Source organism: Stegodyphus dumicola, chromosome 3 (genome assembly GCF_044657685.1).
Source record: "Stegodyphus dumicola isolate Sdum_Otavi_A_Nest chromosome 3, ASM4465768v1".
NCBI classification, from domain to species: Eukaryota; Metazoa; Arthropoda; class Arachnida; order Araneae; family Eresidae; genus Stegodyphus; species Stegodyphus dumicola.
This window is the reverse complement of record NC_140770.1, coordinates 207,117,365-207,141,553: the sequence shown is the minus strand read 5'-3', so window position 1 is coordinate 207,141,553 and position 24,189 is coordinate 207,117,365. Positions and strand designations below refer to the sequence as shown.

Below are 24,189 nucleotides of genomic sequence, written 5' to 3'. Positions count from 1 at the left end.
TTTTAGTTTTTTTTATTTGAATAGAACATGTGGCAACAATTAGATAATTCTTCAGATGATATATATATATATATATATATATATATATATATATATATTTTTTGTATTCTGAATTATAAAATGAATGAGATGTAAAGCTGTTAAGTGAACCTAGCGCCAGAGTATCGCTATGGTAATTATAGTGAATTTCAGAAAGGCGCATTTATTCTATTGTGGTTTATGCGCTATCGACAAAGTAGATTTAATTCAATTCAATAAGTTTAATTGAAGTGCAGGAAAAAGTGCATATGATTTAATATTCTGTACAAGGAAGTCATATGGTGTACATGACAGATATTTTTTACTGTGTTATGCTAATATACTATTTTGGAATTTTGCAATTTTCTGTTTGCTGAATTATATTTGAATCATTTTTATTAAATGTATATAAAGGCTTACTGCCTTAATGATATTTTAGTGAACTATAAATACTATATTAACATTAAATCCTTTATTTCTCAGTTCTAATTTTCTTTTTTTTTTTTTTTTTTTTTTTTTTAATTGAATTCTTAAAAGAAATCCAGTATGAAAACTATGCCACAAAAAGATAATACAGTAATATGCAGAGTGAACATTTATAATTATTAAAATATTTATGAGTTTCTTTTAAATTAATTATTTACATTTCATGCTGTTACAAAGTCTTGCTAAATTTAATTTTATTGAAATCAATTAAAAAAAGAGTAATAAAATTAATATTTTAAAAAGAATACACTGGATCGTTTTAAATAACAGTACTGAAAAAGTAACTACTAGCACCTTGCTTGAAAAGTGTCTAGTCTTTTTTTTTTTTTCTTTTTTTTCAACTTTTATGTGATAATTTGAAAATTGTAAGTCAAAGCAGATACTTCATTTCTGTTTATTGCATTAATTTATGAAATTTCATTACCATTTTAAGATTATATATAGTAATTATACACTACTGCTAAAAAATTAACGAAAGTAAAACATGAAATAACACAAAACTATTTAATGGATATGAAATTGATCCAAGAGCTTGGTGGGGCATTACTAGACCACATAGCAAACAATAAAGCAAAACATGCATTACGACCATCAATTGCGAAAGACCAAATGGGTCGGAAGAATGTGCAATTGAAACGTGCTTGTAACGAGTATGATGCCCTCTAGCTGAAATGCATGTTTGACAATGATGAGGCTAGCTGTCAATAATGTCGTTAATTGCTTGTTGTGGCAGTAGTGCCCATTCCTGTAGTAATGCTTGTTGGAGGATGCTTGGCGACAAACTTCCTATCATCATAACATGTCCCACATATGCTCTGAGAGATTCAGGTCTGGTGGTCTAGCAGGCCAAGCCAGATAGATGTAAAATGATTTCGCTTTCCAGATAACTCAATACCATTCAAGCTGTATGTGGGCGAGCATTATTGTCCATAAATATCGTGTTAGAACCCATTGCAGCCAATAAAATGATGAAGAAAAGGATGTTGAATTTCTTTTCGATATCAGACAACTTTTACAGAACCACCAGGAATCATTTTTTGGGATTCATTGATATCCCAGCCCATACAAGTAAGCCTCCTCCTCTGTAATTGTCTTTTTCGATGTTATCTGACAACTTGTTCTGGCTCTTGCCATATGATTGTCTATAGAGAATCGGTCTGGATGTTAAATCGACTCATTTGTAACGAGTACATTGCTCCACTGCTCTGATGTCCAACTGTGTTCATTAGACCAATTCATCCACACTCTGATATGCAATGAGGTCAAAGAAACATAAATCACAGGTTATCAGGCATGCATTTGACACGGCATAGTTTGGCAGGATATGGGCCATCCTGCAGAAGCAGAAAGATACAACATGAACTGTCGTGCCGATAGTGATCCACTGTGTCTTGCATATAGGAACATCAAGCAATCATCTGCTGTTGTGGTAAACCTCTGGCATCCAGACCTATGCCTTCTACAGGGAATTTGATTCCTTTGGTTACACATGATTGATTACATATCTAACATATATTGTTAAGCAAAACAAGGGTGAATCAGCAAGACCTCAATATATCCACTAAACCTTAAAATAACTTTCAAAAATAAACTTCTGGGGACTCTTTCATTGCAGATGGCACTGGAAATCTAGTTGGAAATCTAGTTCCTATTGACAAAATGATGAATTCATCAAATTATGTAGATGCTTTAAAAATAGGATTAAGCCAATCTTGTTAATCTTTGTAGTGATATTTCAAAAGGACTTGGATCCATGTCCCAATTGGAAATCTGCCAGAAGATTCATGTAGGAAGATAAAATTATTGGCCTAGACATTCACCAAACTTAAATCCAATAAAAAAAATTGTGGCACATTATCAAGGAGCATGTTAGCAAAATGAATTGTCAAACAGGAGAGCACATGATTAAGAATGCTATAAAAGTGTGGTTCCATAATAAAGAAGTGAAATACATATATAAAGACTAGTAGAGTCAATGCCTAAGTCATTTCTGCTAAAGGAGGACATACTTCCTATTAATTTCATTATTATCATTGTATGTGAAGGTATATTACATAAATTATAAAAAAAAATGTTCCAATTGATTTGCACAATGTGGTATCTATTACATACGTACTATTAAAATATGTTCTGTGTTTTAATTGGGTATGTATCCCACAAATAGAGTATTAAAACATATCCACAAGCAATTTTTTATTTTTATTATTTATTTATTATTATTATTATTATTATTTTGTTCTGAGAAAAATTTTATGGTGATCATCAAAATAAAACCATAGCAATTGTTCTTTATAATGTTTTTTTTTTCGTACAATTTGCATTTCTGCAGAAATTTTGCCCAAATTTCTTTAATTGCAGGAAAATTCTTTAATCTCATATTTTGAAAGTGAATTTAGGACAAACGAATATCGCAGTTAATCAATAAAAAACTGCTGCAGCTTGTATTGGAGCAAAAAAGAATGCACAGGAAAATGGCACCATTTTCACACCAGAAACATTTAGTTCAATCCATTTAACAGCCAGGAGTTAAAGCTTGTGTGTTTACTGTTTCTATCCTGGAAAGTGCGGAATAATAGTAGTATGACTCAGGTGAAGTGTTGGCTGCAATGCTTGGGTTTCCTCATATGCAATATGAATATAAGTCAGTTTTCCTTAGAGAGTCCTTTATGAAGGCATCCCTTTGCTTAGACTGATTGTCATGTTATACTTTACCATATTCAGATAATGTAATTTACTATCTTGCAGAGAACTGAGAAGACTGGATTCTTATATTTTATTTAGGTAGAAGATCTTGTAAAATTCATGAGTAGAAGGAAATAAAGTTATAATAAATTTTTATAAATTTGGAATTTTCATTATTAGAGGAAGTTCTAGTAACAATATGATTAGCTTAAAAGAAAGAAATGTTAGACAATTAGATTGATCTTTTCTTCTCCCTCTCTCTCTCTCTTTTTTTTTTTTTTTTTTTTTTTTTTTTTTGTGTGTGTGTGTGTGTGTGTGTGATGTTGTGTAGGTTCAGGGACTAGCAGTACTTTGTAGGTAGCCCATGAATAAGAATGGTGTGCAGTGAAAATGCTAATTATAAATGTGTTTCTGCTTTTAGGATAGGAATAGGAATTTACGAAATTAAGGGAGATTTTTTAGAAGCTACCTAAATTAAAATTAAAGTATTATATTGCTTAAAAGAAAAAGACTTTAGTTTAATTGTTTTTTACTTAAATTTTAAACCTGCCTACTTTATATGTAATGGTGAAATTCAAAATGAAAGTAACTCATACCATCTTATTTGATTTATTATTTTTTCTTGGTGGTTATTATTTATTTGGTTACATTTAGAAGAGCATTATTTTAAAACTATATAATACATTTCCATATTCTGTTTCTGTATATGTAAGTATTAAATAATCTGTTGAATACCCCCCTTCCCGAGTTGTTCCTTTTAATTTTTTGCTAAGCAAATTTGTTTGTGACACTAGCAACAGAATTAATGGAATTATTAATGATAAGTAGTTCATTCCAGATTTGCTTCTTTATGAGTGAAAAGAATAACAGCATCGAAGTTTGATGATTTTCCCAATATGTAATGCATGTATTTGCTAGCTTCCTTACAAATCTTACTAAAGCAAGTCTTGTAAAGCAAACTGTTCTTGTATGCTTTATTAAATAACCAGCCCATAAATTCATGGTGACATTTCCTAAGCAGACTCTGGTAATTCATTCTTGAACTTTAATCCACCTCCTTTAATAATATATTAAAGTTATTAGACATCTGCTGCACTATTTTGTATTATGAATATGTACTTGTAACTTTTATGTACATTTTCTGTTATTGTATTGCATATTTTCTGAACTAAAATGGGCAATTTTAATTTGTTAAACAGTTGTTTTATTATCTTAATTTTTTACTTAAATATGTATGCTTACCATATGTTCGTGAATACCAGGCGAATAAGATGTGCACCTGATTTTTTTGATGCACCAAAAAAAGAAAACAATCTCCGGGAATATGCCGTGCATATTTTCATCAAGCCCATTAAAAGCTTAATTAAAAAAAAAAAAAATTCTGAATTACGAGCATAAAAAACAAAGAAATATGATACTGATCGACAATTATTGGGAAAGAAATCTGAGCTACCACATGCAGCTTTTGCATCTCCTGCTTAAGTACGTAGCAACACATGCCCAGTAACATTTTAATAGAAAGAAAGAAATCGGTTAGCAGAATTAATTCTGCGGCAGAAAGAAAAAACTGCTGATCTAAGTATATTATATAAAATTGTATTTGTTAAACAATAGCTTCAGTCTGCAACAATCATTGCACTAAACTTGGGTTTAAAAGTCCCGAGTGGTCCTTTAAAATCTACCAGCAATCTAACAAAGGCAGATAGATAACTTAACACCATGGCACTTCTTCCCCTCAGAATGTATTATTTGAGAGGATACAGTAGCATCATATAACGTTATATTTCCTGGGGGATACTGTAGCTTCAAAAAGAAGTAATTTATGCCGATCAACTTGCGTTCACCTGGCATATATTTGCTTTGTTTCATGTAAGCCGCACACATCGATATTTCCGATTAAAATTATCAAAAAAACCTGCGCATGGTATTTGAGAACATATGGTATTATTTTATATACAAATTATATGTTCTTTTGCCTTAACATGTGTGGTTAAGGTACTTCTTATCAAGCCTTTTAATAAAAATATGTAAGAAATTTGCATTCATTGCAATAAAGCTGTATGCTATTAACAGTTGTGGAATTCAAGTAATTTAACAACCAATTAGCATCATTAGCTTTAATGCATAAATATTGCAATTATGATTTATAACAGGCAGATTATTGTAGTGAGTACTATGTCTGTCTTACCATACCAATTTCATATAGTTTTACTTTGGTCTTTCAAGATTTTAACTGGAGATTTTCTTTTTAGGATAAGTACAAAAGAGCCCTAGCGGATAATGAAAATATTCGTAATCGAATGCGACGTGAAGTTGCCGATGCAAAGCAGTATGGCATCCAGAACTTTGTGAAAGATCTTGTTGAAGTAGCTGATGTTCTTGGAAAAGCTACTGAGTCTGTGCCGAAAGAAGCTCTCGCAGAGGGTAACATTCACTTAAAAAGTCTTTATGAAGGTTTACAAATGACAGAAGCACAGTTGCATTCTGTATTTAAACGACATGGAGTTCTGCAAATAAATCCACTTGGTGAAAAATTTAACCCTAATCATCATGAAGCATTATTTGAACAAGAAGATCCATCTAAAGAAGCTGGAACTGTAGGAACGGTGACAAAAGTTGGCTATAGATTGCATGACAGAGTTGTTCGCCCAGCTATGGTGGGTGTTATAAAAGCAGCTAGGTCTTAATATAAAATTCACACTGTCATGTAGAAGTAATTTATGTTTATTACTTGATGTATATATTGTTCATCAATTTTTAAAATTAAAGCAAAATGAGTATTGCTGTTTCTGCCTTTTTATTTTGTTTAAATACTAGTTTTGATTACTCAGAATGAAAATAAATTTTTTGTATTAGCCTATCACATTATTTTAAAAATTGTCATCTAGTCTCCATAATAATTGCATCCTTCTGAATGGCGATAGTAATTATTTGGAAATTGAACCGAGTCTGGCTCAAAAAAACTTTGTGAAAGAAATTCCTCTTGAATTTCAATATGTGTGAATGCAATTCCCGAAGTATGATTTCACTATATTTTAATGCCTCATCTGACATCAAAAGAAACCACGAATGATCTCCAGGGAACCCCTTAACGATCAGATAATTTTCAAGAAAACAATCATAAAAGTGCCAATTTTTTTAATTGAAGAAAATTGTATAGAAATAAATGTATGTACAATATATGCATTAATAATTTCTGGATTTTTTTTTAGCTTGAAATTTTTAAAAAATTTTTTACTAAAAGCTAACATTCAGGTTTATTTTGACTGAATGTTGGTTTTCCAGTAAGTCATGAAATTTTCAGAAATATGTGTTTTAAACATTAAGAGAGAATTTTATTAAACTTACGCATAATATAAACAAAGCTTAGTAAATTTTTTCTTGCATGGTAAATTTCAAAGCATGAGATGCAAAGGCCAACGTCACAATCTGGACAGTAGTACCGAGTTTCTTTCCTACATCTCTTGTTGTTTTCATCTTTTTTGGAACAACAAACTTTGCATTCTCTTGGTGGTTGTCGTTTCTTATCTGTCTAATAAAATGTCTTTCAATCAAACAGCTTGAATTATCCTCCAAGCTTGGCCACCCTCTTTTTGAAATGGTGTCTGATGACTGATGTATTTCATCTAAAGATAAACGACACATCAAATGGGATTTTTTTCTGCCCTGTTTTTTTTGTAAATAAGATAAGAGTTCAAAATAGTTTGGTCTAACAAATGAAAAAATATTTTCTTATAATATTTCTTTCCTCTTTTTCAAGCAATAGAGTAATCTCCAAGATACTGGTCTACAATATCTACAGCTCCCATATTTTTATTGTAATCTGTGACAATTGTAGGTTTATTGACAACTTTGTTATGGTACTGTATATCTACCATGTCATTTTTGTGAACTGTAGATAGCATGGTAACATCTTTCTTATCTTTCCACTTCATGGCAAGAACTTTACCTCGACAAAAAGCAACATTTTCACCTTTTGCAATTCTCTTTTTTACTAATTCATGAGGCATTTCTTTTTGGTTTAGTTTTACAGTTCCATAAGTGTCTGTTTGAAATTTTAAAAGCATGTCTGCCAATTCTGGTGAGGTATAAAAATTGTCTGTTATCAGACAATATCCTTGTTTTAGCAGAGGCTTGATAAGTGACATCACAACTTGAATTGATTGGGGCAGATCTTTATATTTTGCATCAAAAACTGTACCTTTTCCAGTACAGTCAAAAGTCATTAATCCGGACTCGTCGGGACTTCGGCGATTCCGGATTATCGATTTTTCCGGATTATAGATCATCAGTTTAAATCTCGTAAGATGGCATGCAGAAATTCTAAAATTAAAAATATGAAACCGTAATTTATGAAATAAAGAACAGTTATGATCTAAAGGGTATCAAAATTTGCAAAAAGAAAAAGCTTAATATTTATTTGTTTACTTAAATAAACATTTCTTTCAATGTAAGTTGTTTAAGTTTTGCTTCGTTTCATGTGATAATACTTTCTCTTTAATTCTATTAAACAGACATAATTTCTTGTTCAGTTACAAAGTTCCGCTGTTCAAGTCCTATAATTGCTGTGTCAAGAACACCGACTAATTTGTAAATCGAAATTTTTTCATTTTCAATAACCTCTGTCACTTTTCTTCGGATAGCGAATTATAATGACAAGGAACTTGTTTTAAATCATATCAAAGACGGAGCATATCGAGATGAAATACTACATTTGGTAAGGAATTATAAGCCAAATAAAATAAAAACATCTGATCTTCAATTATAAGCCAAATAAAATTAAAACATCTGCGCTGAAGATAAGGATAGTGCTGACAGATCAACTTCCAATTCATTACGCGCCCGCCGCGGCGTTCCCCCCGCCGAGCAGCGTGAAATTGATAAACAGATTTCGGATTTCAAAACATACTTTCGCTTTAGATCCTTTACATATTAACAAATATATATCGGAAATTCTATTTGATATAATCAAAAGTTTAAGCTTACTTTTATAAAATTGCTCTTACAGTCTGCAAAAAATAATAAGCCGGATCCAATTTGAAAATTAAGGAACAATGCAATCATCAACATTAACTGAAATAGATAATTAGATAATTTTAGCTTATACGTCCATTATACATAAAACGCGCACGTGAAAACGTATTCTGCACTTGCGCACACTCATATGCGCAGTCGTAAAAGGTCTTACGTGCACGCGTAAACGCCTATGCGCATGTGTCAACGCGGCGCATGCGCAGAAAGTTTATAGTTTTGAGGTCCGGATTATAGATCATTCCGAATTATGGGTGTCCGAATTAACGACTTTTGACTGTATATATAATTTGTCATCATATATACCCTGAATTTGATTCACATAACAAATACTTCAAAATGGGATCTCTTTTTTGGCATATATTGTTGCCATCCTAAACGATCTTTGAAAAGCATGAGGGTTTTATCAATTATAATATCACGTCCAGGAGTTACAGCTCTTTGAAACAATTCATTCAAGTGGGCCAGATTTTATGCAGCTTGGGATTTGGATGTGTGTTACAATCAAAAGCTTCATTATCTACAAAATGCAGAAACTTGTGTATTTCTATTACAAGATATTATGTTTCTGAAAAAAGGTGTTGAAATTGAATGTTTTTTGCTCCAACACATTTTTGTATATGGTGTTTTTTTTTTTTTTTTTTTTTTTTTTTTTTTTTTACAAACCTTGTAAAATAACAATACTGAGAAATTTAAGAATTTCTTCCTTTGTGACAGGTATCGAAGGTTTTCTATTTTTGAATAGGCGGAATCCTGGAGAATTTTGGCATTGTTTGGTGTATCTATTTGTTTCCGAAACGATGAGATCCACTAAATTGTCATTCACAAAATATTTAAACTATTATAAGACACCAGAACTTAAATCAAAATTTATATTTACCTTTGGTGTTCCCCAAAGTTTAAAATGTGGGGGTGCATGATATGCTGAAGTAGACACAATTTGAGTCCAGGCAACAGTATGGATCCATCATCACTGCTCTCAGATTCATTAACCGAAATTTCATAAAAATCAGTTACTTCAGAATCACTTTCAGATAAATTTATACTAAAATCAGAATTACTATCTGACTCTGACTCCATAATGTACAGAATAAAAATCTTAAGTATATTTTATCACAGAAACCACGTGTATTCACAATGAGACTAAGTGACTGAGCTAAAGATAAAATTACAAAACACATAGTATAAATACACGTTTGATTAGTGCTGACATCTAGTTTAAAATAAACTAGCTCCGATTGCATAAAATATTATTCTGGTACTGCCATCTGGTGTGTAAAATGAGAAATAAAACTTTTTCCAGGCAAAAGAAATGAATAGGTTTTAATCCTTTTAGCATGTTGCTTTTGAACTCTCCAGCCCGGAAAAATCACAGGCACGAGAAATAGAGGGCGAAACCTCACCCCGTCATTTTGACGGGATTGAAAAGGAAGGGGTTAATAACAATATTATTATGCAAGTAGCAGTTTCAAAACAGGCACTCAAAATACAATTAAGTTTATTGCCATAATATTGGTTTTAATCTGTGATGTTTGTATGTTATTCCAAGTCAAAAGTATATTTGTATATTAGTTTTGATTATTAAGGTATTTTACATAGTAAAAATGTATTCTTCTGATCATTGAAGTTCCATATAAGAGTTCATATTTTTGAAATTTTAATTGTAGAAAAAATTTATCTTAATCACATTTATAATATTAAAAAAAAGGGAAACTTTCTGTCAGAATGTAGTACTGGTAGTCATAAAACCAAATTTATATTTGGAAGTCTTTGGAACTTGCAAGTTAACCAAGAAATTTGTTAAATAGTTTTGCTTAATATAAGGAAAATGGTCGAAAATCAATTTTTTCCAATCAGTAGAATGGCAGGTAGGGTGCTTTTTAATGCCCATATTGCTATCGTTTCCTATAACTAGAAAAGATGAAATGGAGATAGATGTCAGTAATTTCATAAATACTATCCTGTAATTATTTAGAACCATAAATATTTGCTCATATGCTCCAAAGTTCTAACAAATTGTAAAACAGTTTTATTTGAAATTATGTCGGTAATCTTTGAATTAACATCCATTAGGATATGTACAGAGAATTCAATGCTCTTGCTTTTCATGGAAATGAGAAAATGTGTCTTGATATCTGTGCTAGACCAACCATTGCTTAATTTTGCATAGCTTGAATTTGATAAAATGTTGATCTCATAGAACTTTCACAGTAAGAAACAGCAAATAGAGAATTAGAGATTGGGTGAGTAAAGTGGTTATGTCATGATGGGGATTTGTTTCTGTACTAAGATTTCTATAATTAATGCAGTAATTTGACTGTAAGTATTGTAAAAGCTTGGAAATGCTTTCATTCTGTTTGCACTACTGCATGAAATACGTCACATCACATTTTTCTCCTATGAAACATGCACTAACAGCTTCTGATGACCAAATCCAACTACTGAAAGTTTCATTACATAACACTACCTTTCTACGAACGTTTTTAATGTATGGGTATATGCTATTACAATAAAGCATCTTTGACATACCTTTTCATCCACTGATCATGTGAATTAATGATGTACAAAATGGCTAAGGTTTAATTGAGAAGTCAAACAACAAAAATCAGTGTTATATTTACAAAATTTTCACAGGACTAGTTTCTATGGTTTTACCGAACCACCATCCTCAGCTGCAAAATCGCATACGCTGATTTTTGTTGTTTGACTTCTGAATTAGTACTTATTCAGCGTGTTATTGTGTCTTAATTGGCTAAGGTTTAGTTTGATATAAATATTGCCAATATTAGATATTAGGCAATAAGCAAACTTAGTATATATTTTGAACACTTTTTGATTTCTTGGCCAATCTGATTTACACCCATCCCACACAGAAGCTTCCCCCCCTCCAAAAATAAATTTATAAAGATTTGTTTAATCAGTTAAATCTATGTTGCTAAGTTTATTTACATAATAGTATGTGCATTAATAATTATCTTTATTTTATTAAAAGTACTTTGATGAAATCAGTTTTCCTTTCCTTCCCAGGATTTTCAGTATAAAATTTCAAGAAAATTGCAAAATGAATTAGCCAAATAAGATAGTTTAGAATATTAATATATTTTTCATTGGAATTATGTAAATCATTTATAATTTGAATCTTATATTATAAAGTGAATTTCATTCAATTTGGAGTTATTTTAAAATGACATCCCATGACACATGAGAACCTTTTTGTGTTTTGTATTTCAAGATTAGTAGCTATGAGATAGTTTGATACAGCATCAAGCAACATCTTTTAAATGTTCTGGCTTCTAATATACAACCTGATTGAGTAAAATATTTATCTTTTATTAGAAGATATTTTAATGGCCATTTGTAAAATATTAAAAATTTCTTCAAAATAAAGGTCCTTTTCAGTTAAAAGTGTTACATATTGAATATATTAAGATGTTCTACATTTAATGAGAAATAAGAACTGAATGAAGAACAGCTCATATAATAAATTGTAAAAGTTGGCAGAAACCTGATAAACTTTTCTTGATTTGTAAAACATAACATTTCTGTGGTTACATATACATTGTTTATTAAGAGGGATTAAGTTTATATATACTAATATATATTAGATATTTTACATTTGATGAGAACTGAATGAAGAATATCACATGTAATTAATTTTAAAAAATGATGCAAACCTGATCAATTTTTCTTGATTTCTAAAACATATTATTTTTGTGTCATATATACACATGTACTTATGGTTTACATAATTTAAGGATAGCCAATAAGCTATGAAGTAACTCAGAATTTCTTTGTGATGAGTTTGCAAGAATATCAGAGCTGAATATCCAGGGGTTGCCTTAATGAAGCTAGGAGACTCCTAATGTTTTCATCACATCTGCTGACCCCCCAGTAAATCTTAGAATCTCCTTATTTTTAATTCACCTGAATTAGATAATCAGCAAACTATTTGTAGAGCTTTAGAAGAATTATTGATCACTAAGTGTTGAAGGAAAAGAAAATGCTTTGAAAAGTTTAGATATCAAATTCTTACAACTAAGCGAGTATCAGTTCTTCTAATTAAAACTTGTATTGTGCAAATTTCTTTTTTTTTTTTAAGTGTAATTTGCCAGGTAATTTTTATTCAATGTAAGCTGTTTAATCCATTATAAAGATTTGTAGAGCATTTTATGAAGACTACCAATGTTTATGGTAAATATTTGTATTTAATTTTCATTTTAAATATGTATATGGTATATTTATTTTATCTGTGCAGTCAGTTATACACTGAATAGACATGGCTATGCGAACTATGTGTAGCATTGTGCTGCATTTAAGCTCACATGAAGGCGCTTTGGTAACTTCGCATATAACTAGTACTGTGCTTGTTAATCAGTCGTTTCCAGTTGCTAGCATGGGTAAGACTTCTGATTTTGATGCCTTTGATCATGGACAATTAGGCTGTCGGCGCATGGGCCATTCAATTTGTGAAATCATAAAAGAGCTAGTTCAAGCTAAAAACTAGCAGTGGGCAACTACCAGTGGGGAAAAAACTAGCAGTCCAGCAAAATGGGCTAAGGACAATTAGCCTTTAATGAGTATGGTGTGAGATGGTCCAGCCGTATTGAATATAGCCATTGAAAACCTAACTCAAATTAGCTTATTATATTAAAAACTATATTCATTGACTATGACAGGTGCCCTGATTTAGCTCCCACCCAGCTGAATCAGGGCACCTGTCATAGTCAGTGAATATATTGTGCAATGCTTGCTTCTGTGTATAGGATTCGGGAACAGTAGATTCACAGAGTACCATTGCTCAGTGCACATCACCAGGCTGCACGTCTTGCCTGGACAAGAGAATGGACTCTAAAGCAGTGTTTCTCAACCCAATTTGCTCATAGGACTGGTAAAATATTTCAGTGCTTTGTCATAGACTGGTTAGTAATTTGGACTTGTTGGCAAAATATTTACATATATAAAATTGTGGAATTTAAACAATTGGAAGGATTGGCGAATAGTGTTTTCAAATTGGTTGTTGATGAACACTGCTCTAGAGGACAAAATGAGCAGCATGGAGTGCTGAGTCTCGATTCCGACTGCTTAAGGCCGACTGGAGGCTCAGAATATGGCGTCAGGCTCATGAAGCCATGGATCCTGCATGTCGGGTTAGAACTGTATGAGGTCATGTGGCTCAGTCATAGTGGTGTTTTCTCTTGGCAGTATTTGGGTACTTTTGTATCTATCTCTCTCATTGCAATTTGGTATGCAGAGTTGCTGCATGATCACCTCCATCCAGTTATGTCGTCTTATTGTTACTTGGAAATGGGAGTATTCTAGCAAGATAACTGCACTTTTCACAGGTCCCGGTTGGCTACTGCATGGTTGGATGAGCATTCCTCTGACTTATCTGTCACAAATTGGCCATTTGGAAATCCTGACTTATAACTATTGAGCCCCTTTGGGATGTTTTGGAGAAAAGTGTGAAAACTCATCACACAACACTAGTGGCCCTTCCTTAAATTTATGGACAGCTCTAGCTGATGTTTGGCAAGCCATTCCCATGGACCATGGCCACAAACTTGTTGAATCTATGCCTCATTGTGTAGCAGCTGTTATCAAGGCTAAAGGAGGCTCAACTCCTCTGGTGTTGATAATGGCCTCCGGCTTGTTATTGACTTGCTATCCCGAACTCGGTGGCACTTCAGCATATGTGCAATCATTGTTGATTATATTTTTAACATGTCTAGAAACTGAATAAAAACTTTCCCCCAATCTCAAATTGTTTTCATGAAAATAAAATTTTAAATAATAAAATGATACATTTTTAGCAAGCATGAAGTTAACTTAGATTTATGCATTTAAAAAATGACCTTAATTCATATTTGTCAATGGAGTCCTGAAGATTTATTACTGTAAAGTTCGTAAATCTCCTAGTTTTTCACATTTCAAGATTAGGAAGCATGGAATGAAATTCTGTACATTTAAAATTTAGACACATACAGTTTGAGCTTTTTTTTTTTTTTTAATTCAAGATGAAAGGATCAGATAAAAGCACATGTTTTTCTAAGTTGGATATTTTGCTACATATATTTACACTTTTCAAGTTTTACTGATGAAAATATAAACAGAACATTTCGTATCTTTTTAAAAATAATCCTAATAATAATGGAGTCCAGATGCAAAAATTTATTATTAATATATTCTTAAAATAATGTGAAAATTCATATATTTATGTACAATTTGTAAAATATAGATGATGAAAGCTTTAAAAGTCAAATATCAAAGTGTGGTATTTGCAAAAATCTGATGTAAAATAATAATTGTGTTGAGATTACTTCATATAATGAAAAAGTTTAATTCAATACGTCATGTCCAAAGGCCATTTGATATATACTATTTAGGGTTTCTTCCTTTTTTTAGATATTCTCATGCAATTAAGCACATTGTGCACTCATCAGAAACTTGATTTTGCATAATATACAGCATTAAGTTCCTTGATCTCTGGGTCCTTCACTCATAAAATTATATTTTGCCAATTTAGAATCAATAAAAATCAGTGTTTTAATGTAAAGAATATCTTAAATAGAATCCTTCCAATTTTGGGGCTGTTAGATTATGCTACCAAGGCACTTAATGTCAACAGAGTGTAGAAACTCTAGTTTGTACACTCTGTTGAACCCCCGTGGCAACAGCCACAGGATGAGACATGATATTGTAGATTTTGCAAAACAGCCAGTGTTGCTATTCAACATTCCATAACATTTTAAAGCTCTTATAAATTATAGCTAATGGCATAACAAACTCAGTGAAACATACTTTGTGTTAGATATGTTAGTAAATATGTAATTATATATACAACTGATTATTTCTATAAGCGTTTGCAACAGTAGTTAGTAAAAGATGTTTCCATTGCTTGTGTAGTTATAACACTTTAGATGCAGAATCATTATATATATATATATTTTTTTTAAATTTAAACAAATTTAAATTCTTAACAAATACGTATAAAAGTAAAAAAGCAAAATTAAATTCTAAAAAAAGGAAAAAAGCCAAAATAATTTAAAAATATGCAAACATGTAAAAGTTTTAATTCTCGAACTAATCTACAATATCATTTAAATTCAGAAGCATAAGCAAATCAAGTGCAAAATCTATCCATGAAAATAAATCTACTAATTTAATAAATTAAAATTAAATTAAACAATTTTTTTAAAAAATGCACATGTGAATGATCGTAGAGTAGGCAGGAGACAGACTAATCAAGGGGAAGTTGCCTCCAAACCTAACTCTCCAATTATTCAATTCGTGTTTTGTCATTCATGCAGGCAAGGGTAAAACCAAAACCAAAAGTAATTCCAATAAAGTGGTACCCTTAGAAATTAACATTTAAGAATTAAAGTTCAAATGGAAAATACTAATTAAGTCCTTTGAGAAATAAGCAAGTAAAGTCAAGAATTAAACTTTTTCTTAAAAAATTAAATTTTTTAAAAATTTTTTATAAAATAATAAAAAAATCTAGAAACCAATGTATTTTAGAAATCCTTGTCTACAGAAACTTCCCCTACACGAACATGCATATCAATAAAAAGAAACTATAAAAGAACTATACATAATCCATATAAACCAATAAGAAATAAAAAAACAAAAAGAACTAATTCACAATTTTTAAAATAAATATATATTTAAAAATATAATTTCATATTTAGAAAATACTTAGATACTACATAAAAATTAAAAAAAAAAAAAAATACTTAAAGCAAGTAAATAGTAAGTTTTAATTCTAACTTACCTACTATATGAATGTTGGGGTCTGCAAAAGTGTTGTGAAAGAGAAGTAAGTGTGTTCTTCAAATTATATAGATGGCGCTTATGTAGGTAAAGTTGAGTGTCAAGCTGCTATCTTTGTTATAGTAAAAAATTTTTTGTAAATATTAATTAAATTAAATTAAATTAAAAATCTTTAAGGTAGTAATATCAATTATTTAGGGAGTTAAGTAACTGAGCCAATCAAGAGATGTATGTTTGCTTGAGATGCAAGAGATGTATGTAAATTAAAGTGAAGTCGTATGTGAAAAAAATGTAAACTGTTTGTAATTTAAAATGCGTGTTCTGTTGAAAAATTGTGAAAATTGTTAAAAAAATTAAGTGAAAGATATTTTGGTGAAAATTGCAAAAAATTAAAGTAATTAAGAAAAACAAATTTTTTAATACAAAGTTTTAAAGTAAAATTTCCCAAAATTTTTTGAAATGAAGTCCTTAAAAAACCTCTAAAAATTCTTAGAAATTTCTCAAAAATTCTTTTAGGAAGTTAAATAAAACTTAAATTTGATGAAAGAAAATATTAAAAGTTTAATGAACTTGATTTAATTGGTATATCAAAACTTAACTAAATACTGGCTAAAGTATGGAAAATTAGAAGAAGATTAAAATCTTCACTCAATTCGGGCTATAATTGAGACTTTTGAAAAGAGTTGGCCCTTTATTAGTAAAAGGAAAGAATCCAGTATTGATTAAATATACATATTTACAATAAAAATTTACAATAATTTCTCTTTTCTTTTATATCCTTCATTATCCTCCAGTTAAGGTTTAAGGTAATGTTATCATATCCAAAAGAGCCAAAAAATTATAAAGTAAAGTCAAGGCCTGCCTTTTTAATATATAAATTAATAAATTTTGGTGGTACTTGGTTATCAACTTGTACATTAATTAGTTTTATGATTTCTTCCTTTAAATCGTCATTTTCAGTACATATATTTTTTATTCTGATAATTTGGCTATGAAACATGTTTTCTATTACTTTTCTAGAGATATTAGAGTTCCAATTAGTTTAATAGTAGGAAAATGGAAATTCCTTCTTTTATCAAATAATTTAATTTTGTTGTGTTTAATAATTTGCAGGTCAAGGAATTCAATAGTATCTTGATTCGTATTCGTTTTATTAAGTGTTAAACTATTTGGGTAAATTTTGAATTTCTCAAAAGTAGAATTATTATTGAAAGTTATAATATCATCTATGTATCTAAAAATATGAGCAAATAGCTTTAATTTAAAACTTACTACTTACTTGCTTTAAGAATTTTTTTTTTTTTTTTTTTTTTTTTAAATTTTTATGTAGTATCTAAGTATTTTCTAAATATGAAATTATATTTTTAAATATATATTTATTTTAAAAATTGTGAATTAGTTCTTTTTGTTTTTTTATTTCTTATTGGTTTATATGGATTATGTATAGTTCTTTTATAGTTTCTTTTTATTGATATGCACATTCGTGTAGGGGAAGTTTCTGTAGACAAAAGATTTCTAAAATACATTGGTTTCTAGATTTTTTATTATTTTATAAAAAATTAATTTTTAAAAAATTTAATTTTTTAAGAAAAAGTTTAATTCTTGACTTTACTTGCTTATTTCTCAAAAGACTTAATTAGTATTTTCCATTTTGAGCTTTAATTCTTAAATGTTAATACTTAAATGTTAATTTCTAAGGGTACCACTTTATTGGAATTACTTTTGGTTTTGACTTTTACCCTTGCCTGCATGAATGACGAAACACGAATTGAATAATTGGAGAGTTAGGTTTGGAGGCAACTTCCCCTTGATAAGTCTGTCTCCTGCCTACTCTACGATCATTCACATATGCATTTTTTAAAAAAATTGTTTAATTTAATTTTAATTTATTAAATTAGTAGATTTATTTTCATGGATAGATTTTGCACTTGATTTGCTTATGCTTCTGAATTTAAATGATATTGTAGATTAGTTTGAGAATTAAAACTTTTACATGTTTGCATATTTTTAAATTATTTTAAATTATTTTGGCTTTTTTCCTTTCTTTAGAATTTAAATTTGCTTTTTTACTTTTATATGTATTTGTTAAGAATTTAAATTTGTTTAAATTTAAATTTCATTCCTTGCAGCAATGGCGCAAAGAATATATAATTAAATATGTATTTAAATTTAATTTTTTTAATTAAACTCAATTTATTCTTATGAAACAATATATATATACACACACACACACACACTGTTTTTAATTATTTATTTATGGTGCATAAAATTCAGATGTTCTTTTTACTGTGAAATTTCATATTTAAAATTGAGAATCATTTAACATTCTTGTTAAAACTATTTTTTTATAATTAGTTTCATATTGACTGTTTAGAATTTTTCAGGCAAATCCAAAAACTGTTGTGAATAAAGTACTGATATTGCTAGTATTTTAGACTGTCAACTTTTCTGTTTCATTTTGTCCTGAGATAATGTAGTTATGAACAGCTAAACATTAAAAAATTGTTTATTACAAAAATTACATATTAAGGTACTTTAAAACAACACTAAAACTGCAGTAAGTTCTTTACACACAAACTGAAAACTGTATGTAAAATTGAGCTATCACAAACTCTTTGATGAAATATATACAAATATGATGGGAATATGTCTTCTGCAGATTTGAAAAGAATGGCTTTGGTCTTGAATTATGCCTGGGATGGCATGTAGAGTAGCATGTCCATACTAATACATGTTGCTTCTTTTGCATTTCCTTGAATTCAAGGCTTCTCTGCTGTTGGAATCCTGAACATATGTATTACTTTCCTTCTTGATGATCTTATAAGTTTTGTGATTTTAAATGTAGCATAAATAAAAGTGAACCTATTATGATAATGAATGCAGATGAGTTGAGACTGGTTGTCTTATTTACATCATTCACTGAAAGGAAAAAAAAAAAAAAAAATCATGATTTAGTTTTAAAGCATTTTGTATTAACTTTGTAAATATAATTTTATACTTGATGCATTTCAGTTAATTAAGGTATCAGAAGAGGAAAGGGGGGGGACAACAACTTAAGAATAGCCATGTACCACCTCTCATTGTTCTTGTAATTTTGTAAAATTTATGGTTTGTTAGTGGATTTTAGTAATACATAAATAAAAGCTCTTATATATGAAATTTATGTTAATATTTATACTATTTGAAATTGAGAAGAAGAAAAAAAGTAGTAGAAGGTATCTGAATGAAATGCTAAAACAATCAGATTATTAAACTACTCTAGTTAAACAGATTAATTCAAAAATTGAGTACGTAAACCAACATGACAATTGTAAATGTTATGAAATATAAACGGAAATATGTGCGTGTATTTACATATATATCTGTATAATAAACAGGTTATACTAAAATCATTACAATAAATACTGACTATATCTGTAATTATGACTGATGGGGTAAAATTTCAGCTGTAGACTGATGCAGATCCTTTGTTAAACCTCACTTAATAAAGCTTATATTCTTCTAACACATGGATTTTATTATTTATCCATGTATTTTACAGGCCAAGATAAGCCCCAGTATGTTGAACTATAGCTTCTAATTTATGCAAAGTAACAGCAGATCATTTTTTCAGGTTTTCTTTTAGATGTCATCCAGAATACTCAGTAGAATTAAAGAATATGCCACAACTCACAAATATCTATGATCTGTAAACATTTATTTAATGGATATTTTATTCTTTAGCCATTAAATTATTGAAAGAAATTGCTGATTCACAGAAATAGATTGAAACATTTCTAGTAATAGTTACACTGTTGTTAAATTAGGTTTACAGAAATACTGATGACTTTCAGATCATTTTCATGAGAGGTTTCACATACTGCAAAAAATTATATTAATTTAGAATTCTTTACAAATTATATTCAATTATGCCATATACTGTATACTTACAATTTCTGCATGGTTTGTAATAAGTTTCAATAATTTTGAGTCCAAGCCTTGTGTTTCTGCGAACATTACCCAAGTTTATGAGATTACTGAATTCTATCTGAAGACGATGAGCTTCTGGACCTTTAAAAAAAATATGGAAACCCACATTTAATGATAATTTTTAAAGTTTTAATTTAATCTGAAAATTTCATTTCTTTATTGGATTATAATTTTTGCTAGTGAAGTTTTACTTTAATTAAAAATGAGCTAATTAATAAGAAATTCATAATTTATTAGATATATCTTAAATCTTATAATTGAAATGTACATAATTTGGGGCTCTGAAACTTAAATTTTTTAAATTGCATACTTTCTTTGTAAAATGTGTGGCATGAAGTGTAAAAAAAATTAATGTTGAAATGTATTGAAAGACAGGAAATAAACATTTATAGAAGTGCATATGATATGCTATAAAAATTTCCTGACCTTTAGAAAAAAGTGTTTTACTTTGCTTCTCTTTCAAATTTTATATGAAGCATTTGAAAAATGTTTTCATTTTCTTTCTTAATATGCAGTATTATTAGTTTTCTTGAATGTCTTCCCTAACATAAAATACAGTCCCTTGAGTACTAGTTTTATAAAAGATTGGACTGACTTATTGATTGTGGAAAATCATAGTACTTGAGCAAATTGATTGTGGAAAATCATAGTACTTGAGCAATCAGCTGATGAGAAGAGATGCCTAATTGAACAGACCTTCTAAGTAAAACTAGCCTCTATTTATGTCACACTCAAGGAACTATATTGTCATTCATTAGTTTAGAAAATGTCTTGAATCAGAAAAACTTTTGATATATTTTTATTTTGGTTTTAAAACATACTTTAAGTAATCACAAATTTCATTACAATCGCAATTTTTACTTTAATATCAAAAGTTTTCAAAATATTTTTAACACAGTAAAAACATTTCCTTTTTAAAAATATTTTGGTTCTGTAGTTATGCATTTATCATGACATAAAATTTATATAAAATTAAAGAATTTTGAAATTCTTCAAAGCTATAAAGAATAAGTCAAATAAAAGAATTTTAACTCATTTTCAAGGTCACAAAGAGTACTAATATTTTTACCTTAAGTAAAGAAATCTATCGAAATAGCATACTCTAATATTAAAACTGTTCAAAAATTGCAATAACTGTAAATATATGAAATAAAATTCAGAAAAATTTCAGTATAACCTTTCAAAATATAATATGTTGCATAATTGCATGGTAAAATGTACATTTTTAAAGCAATATTACCATAAAAGTGTACTATAATTTGAATACATTGTCCATCTAATATTTCTCTTTGTGATTGGGTATCTTGTACAACAAGCCAATCCTTGGCATCCAGCAGCTCTCTCATATGGTTCATAAATCTTAATCTAAATAAAATAAATAAAAAAGGAAAATGGTTATTCATCTACTATTTTTTATAATTTGAAATACATCACAATTTAATCTAAAGTGCTTTATGTCACTGCCATTTTTAAAAAATATAAAATCAATTCCACTTGTATAAATGAATTGTATTTTTACATAAAAAATTAGTTAATTTGCATGTAATTTGAAAAAGAAATAGCTAATTAAAATAAATACATGTTTTTATAGATGAAATTAGGATCTGTTGGGAGGGATGAAAAGGGAATAAGTTTCAAACGTCATATAAGTAAATTTGGCATATCAGACCGTGAAAACTTTAGTGATGCATTCATTTAAATTTTAAAAATATATATTACTCGTATTTTCCATACCCAGTATTTATCTTGAGTCAACATTCATATTATAACATTTGTTTATATCAATTAACTCTTTTATAATTCATAAAAATACCATATTATATACAAGAATAGACTTACTTTTACTATACTGTATAGTATTACCAACAGTTGAATTTAAATAATTTAGCAACCAACTTTAGAAGCATTTTAAGATTAAGAAAATTCTGTTGGATCTAGCAGTGTTCCCCTTCTTCCTGTACATATGCATATTGCAAATTACATTACTGCTGTTGGAATGTTAAAAGTATGCAGTTTAGTGATTTTAATTAAAGTCTGTAATATAAGTTTTGCTGCAAATATTGCCCTGTTTATCTTTCTCAATTGTTTTGATCTGATGCTCATTGACATGACAAAAAGTCTATTGTTTTATGCAGGCTTTTGCAATGAGTTGCTTAATTATACAATCCAGTTTTATGTATTTCTTGAACTAAAAGCAATTTAATTAGTAGTTCTACTAAACCAGCTAAATCACACTACTGAGTAATATCATTTTGCTGAGTGCTTGAGAGTGAAGTTTTATTGAAAATTAGTGTTTTGTTGCTTGCCGTAAACATTATTATTATTTGCTAGTTTTTGCATCATATAAACAAGAGCATATAAATCTAGCTGTAGCAGAGATCGATATAAATAATTAAAGTGTAGTATTATATGCTTCTTATGAAGCTGATTTAAAAATTAATTAGGTATCCAATTAATTTCTTTTCCTGCAAAAGCTTAGCTATTTAACAATTATCACCATTATTACTGTCAATATGGGTGCAGTTAAAAGATTTCTTCCTACAAAATAAACTTTGAATATCCAGATGACTATAAGGATTTGGATTTGGGATTTATTTTGGACTATAAGGATTTTTTCGACATTTGGATATTAAAAAAAATCGATGTAATTGGCTACACTTTTTTTTTTTTTTTTTTTTTTTTCTGTAGACAAAATACATATTAACTGTAATGCAGACGGAGTTTCATATTTCATTTATTTCAACAAAAATAATGCATAAAAATTGAAAATATTTCCTGAAAACGAAGTACACTTTTTTTTGACAATTTAGTACTAAATTTATAATTTATTTGCCTATATAAATGCATAACCATTTCTATTTAAACTTTAATAAAACAGTGAAATCAATATTTATTCATGCAGACCCTAAAATTAAAAATTAACAGCAAATAAACTGTATGTAATTGCTTTTCTCATTAATGTTTATGACATGGTTATTTACAAACTAATCTACATATCATACACATTCATCTAAATTAATTTAGTAGCTTCTTTAAAAATTGTGTCTTGTACTGTATTATCTTTCAAAGGAAAGCTACTGGACCTTTCAACAATAACTGCAACAAAATTTTAATAGACAAAAATGTGAAATGAAACAAGTGCAATATTTGACATTTTGCCAATCACCTGCAGGCTCCATTATTTCCCCCCCCCCTAAGTCTCCTGATCTAGCCAGTGGTGTAAAATTACATTTAATTCATACAAGTTTTTTTATTTAGATATCCATCATTATTTGCAATCACATCATAGCTTTAAAGTAATTTTTTTTTTTTTTAAAAAAAAGAGAAAATCTTAAAACATCTCCCAAAAATTAATAACTTACATTAAAGATGTTGACTTAGTTTTAAAAATTATTTTTTTTGATCTATCCTATGGCACAATGATCGAATAAAATGCGATGATTAATTCAATTGTAAAGGAAGGATATATGTAAAAAATCCAGCACTAATTTGGATATAACCTGTATCAAAGTTTGAATAAATTGCTATGGTATATCATATTGTCAACATACCGTATATTCCTGCGTATAACGCGCACTTTTAATATAAAAAATAAGATCAAAATTTAAGGGTGCGCATTATACGCCAGATATAAAAATGATAGACTAAAAATAAGAAAAATTCAGCCTACAGATTTTTAGATTTTTTACATGTATCTAAAGGCTCATTACTTAAAAGAGATGAACTTCAAAATTTTCATCATTGGATAGCATGATAAGTTTGTCATATTCGTCTTCGTTATATCTTCAAACACATCGTCAAATTCTGTTTCATCTTCACCATCATTGTTACTCTGTCTCATAAATGAATAACTAATCATCCGTTCCATCATCACCAACACCAAACATCCTTGCTGCAGCACGATTTCCATTTTCTTTTGCAAACGAATGACTTTGCATTTGAAATTAGCGCTGTGTTGTTTCGTTTCGCAGGTGCCATATTTACTACTAAAAGGAATATCTACATAAGCTGTATTTCAACTAAAGTAAATTCGATTTACTAAAGCTTCACTTCAAAATTATGGCATCAAATAACTACAGAAAGAGAAACCATCTGACTCCTAATTCCCTGACTTCATTTGGCTCGGAAGAGTATTCTTACCCCAAATTATGTCTCCCTTTTCTCGAAATCCTACATTCTTGTACACCAACTGCATTGAATACAACCCACCTCTTTCCACAATTATTTACTACC

The 24,189-nt window shown here is 29.3% G+C and overlaps 2 protein-coding genes across 2 annotated transcripts in view; one reads left to right on the top strand and one right to left on the bottom strand.

Moving 5' to 3' along the window:
* Positions 1–5,971, top strand: part of Roe1 (grpE protein homolog, mitochondrial Roe1) — a 31,985-nt gene extending 26,014 nt beyond the window's left edge. The window contains exon 3 of the mRNA XM_085813807.1: positions 5,439–5,971. Coding sequence (XP_085669933.1) covers positions 5,439–5,873 — 435 coding nt within the window. The 3' untranslated portion in view covers positions 5,874–5,971. The remainder of the gene's footprint in view (positions 1–5,438) is intronic.
* A 12,504-nt stretch (positions 5,972–18,475) lies between these two features.
* LOC118206111 (uncharacterized) overlaps positions 18,476–24,189 on the bottom strand; it is a 111,830-nt gene continuing 106,116 nt past the window's right edge. Inside the window, exons 13-15 of the mRNA XM_085813806.1 lie at positions 21,197–21,321; positions 19,918–20,037; positions 18,476–18,906 (exon numbers count right to left, since the gene is read on the bottom strand). Of these exons, the coding sequence (XP_085669932.1) occupies positions 18,806–18,906; positions 19,918–20,037; positions 21,197–21,321 (346 nt within the window). The 3' untranslated portion in view covers positions 18,476–18,805. The remainder of the gene's footprint in view (positions 18,907–19,917; positions 20,038–21,196; positions 21,322–24,189) is intronic.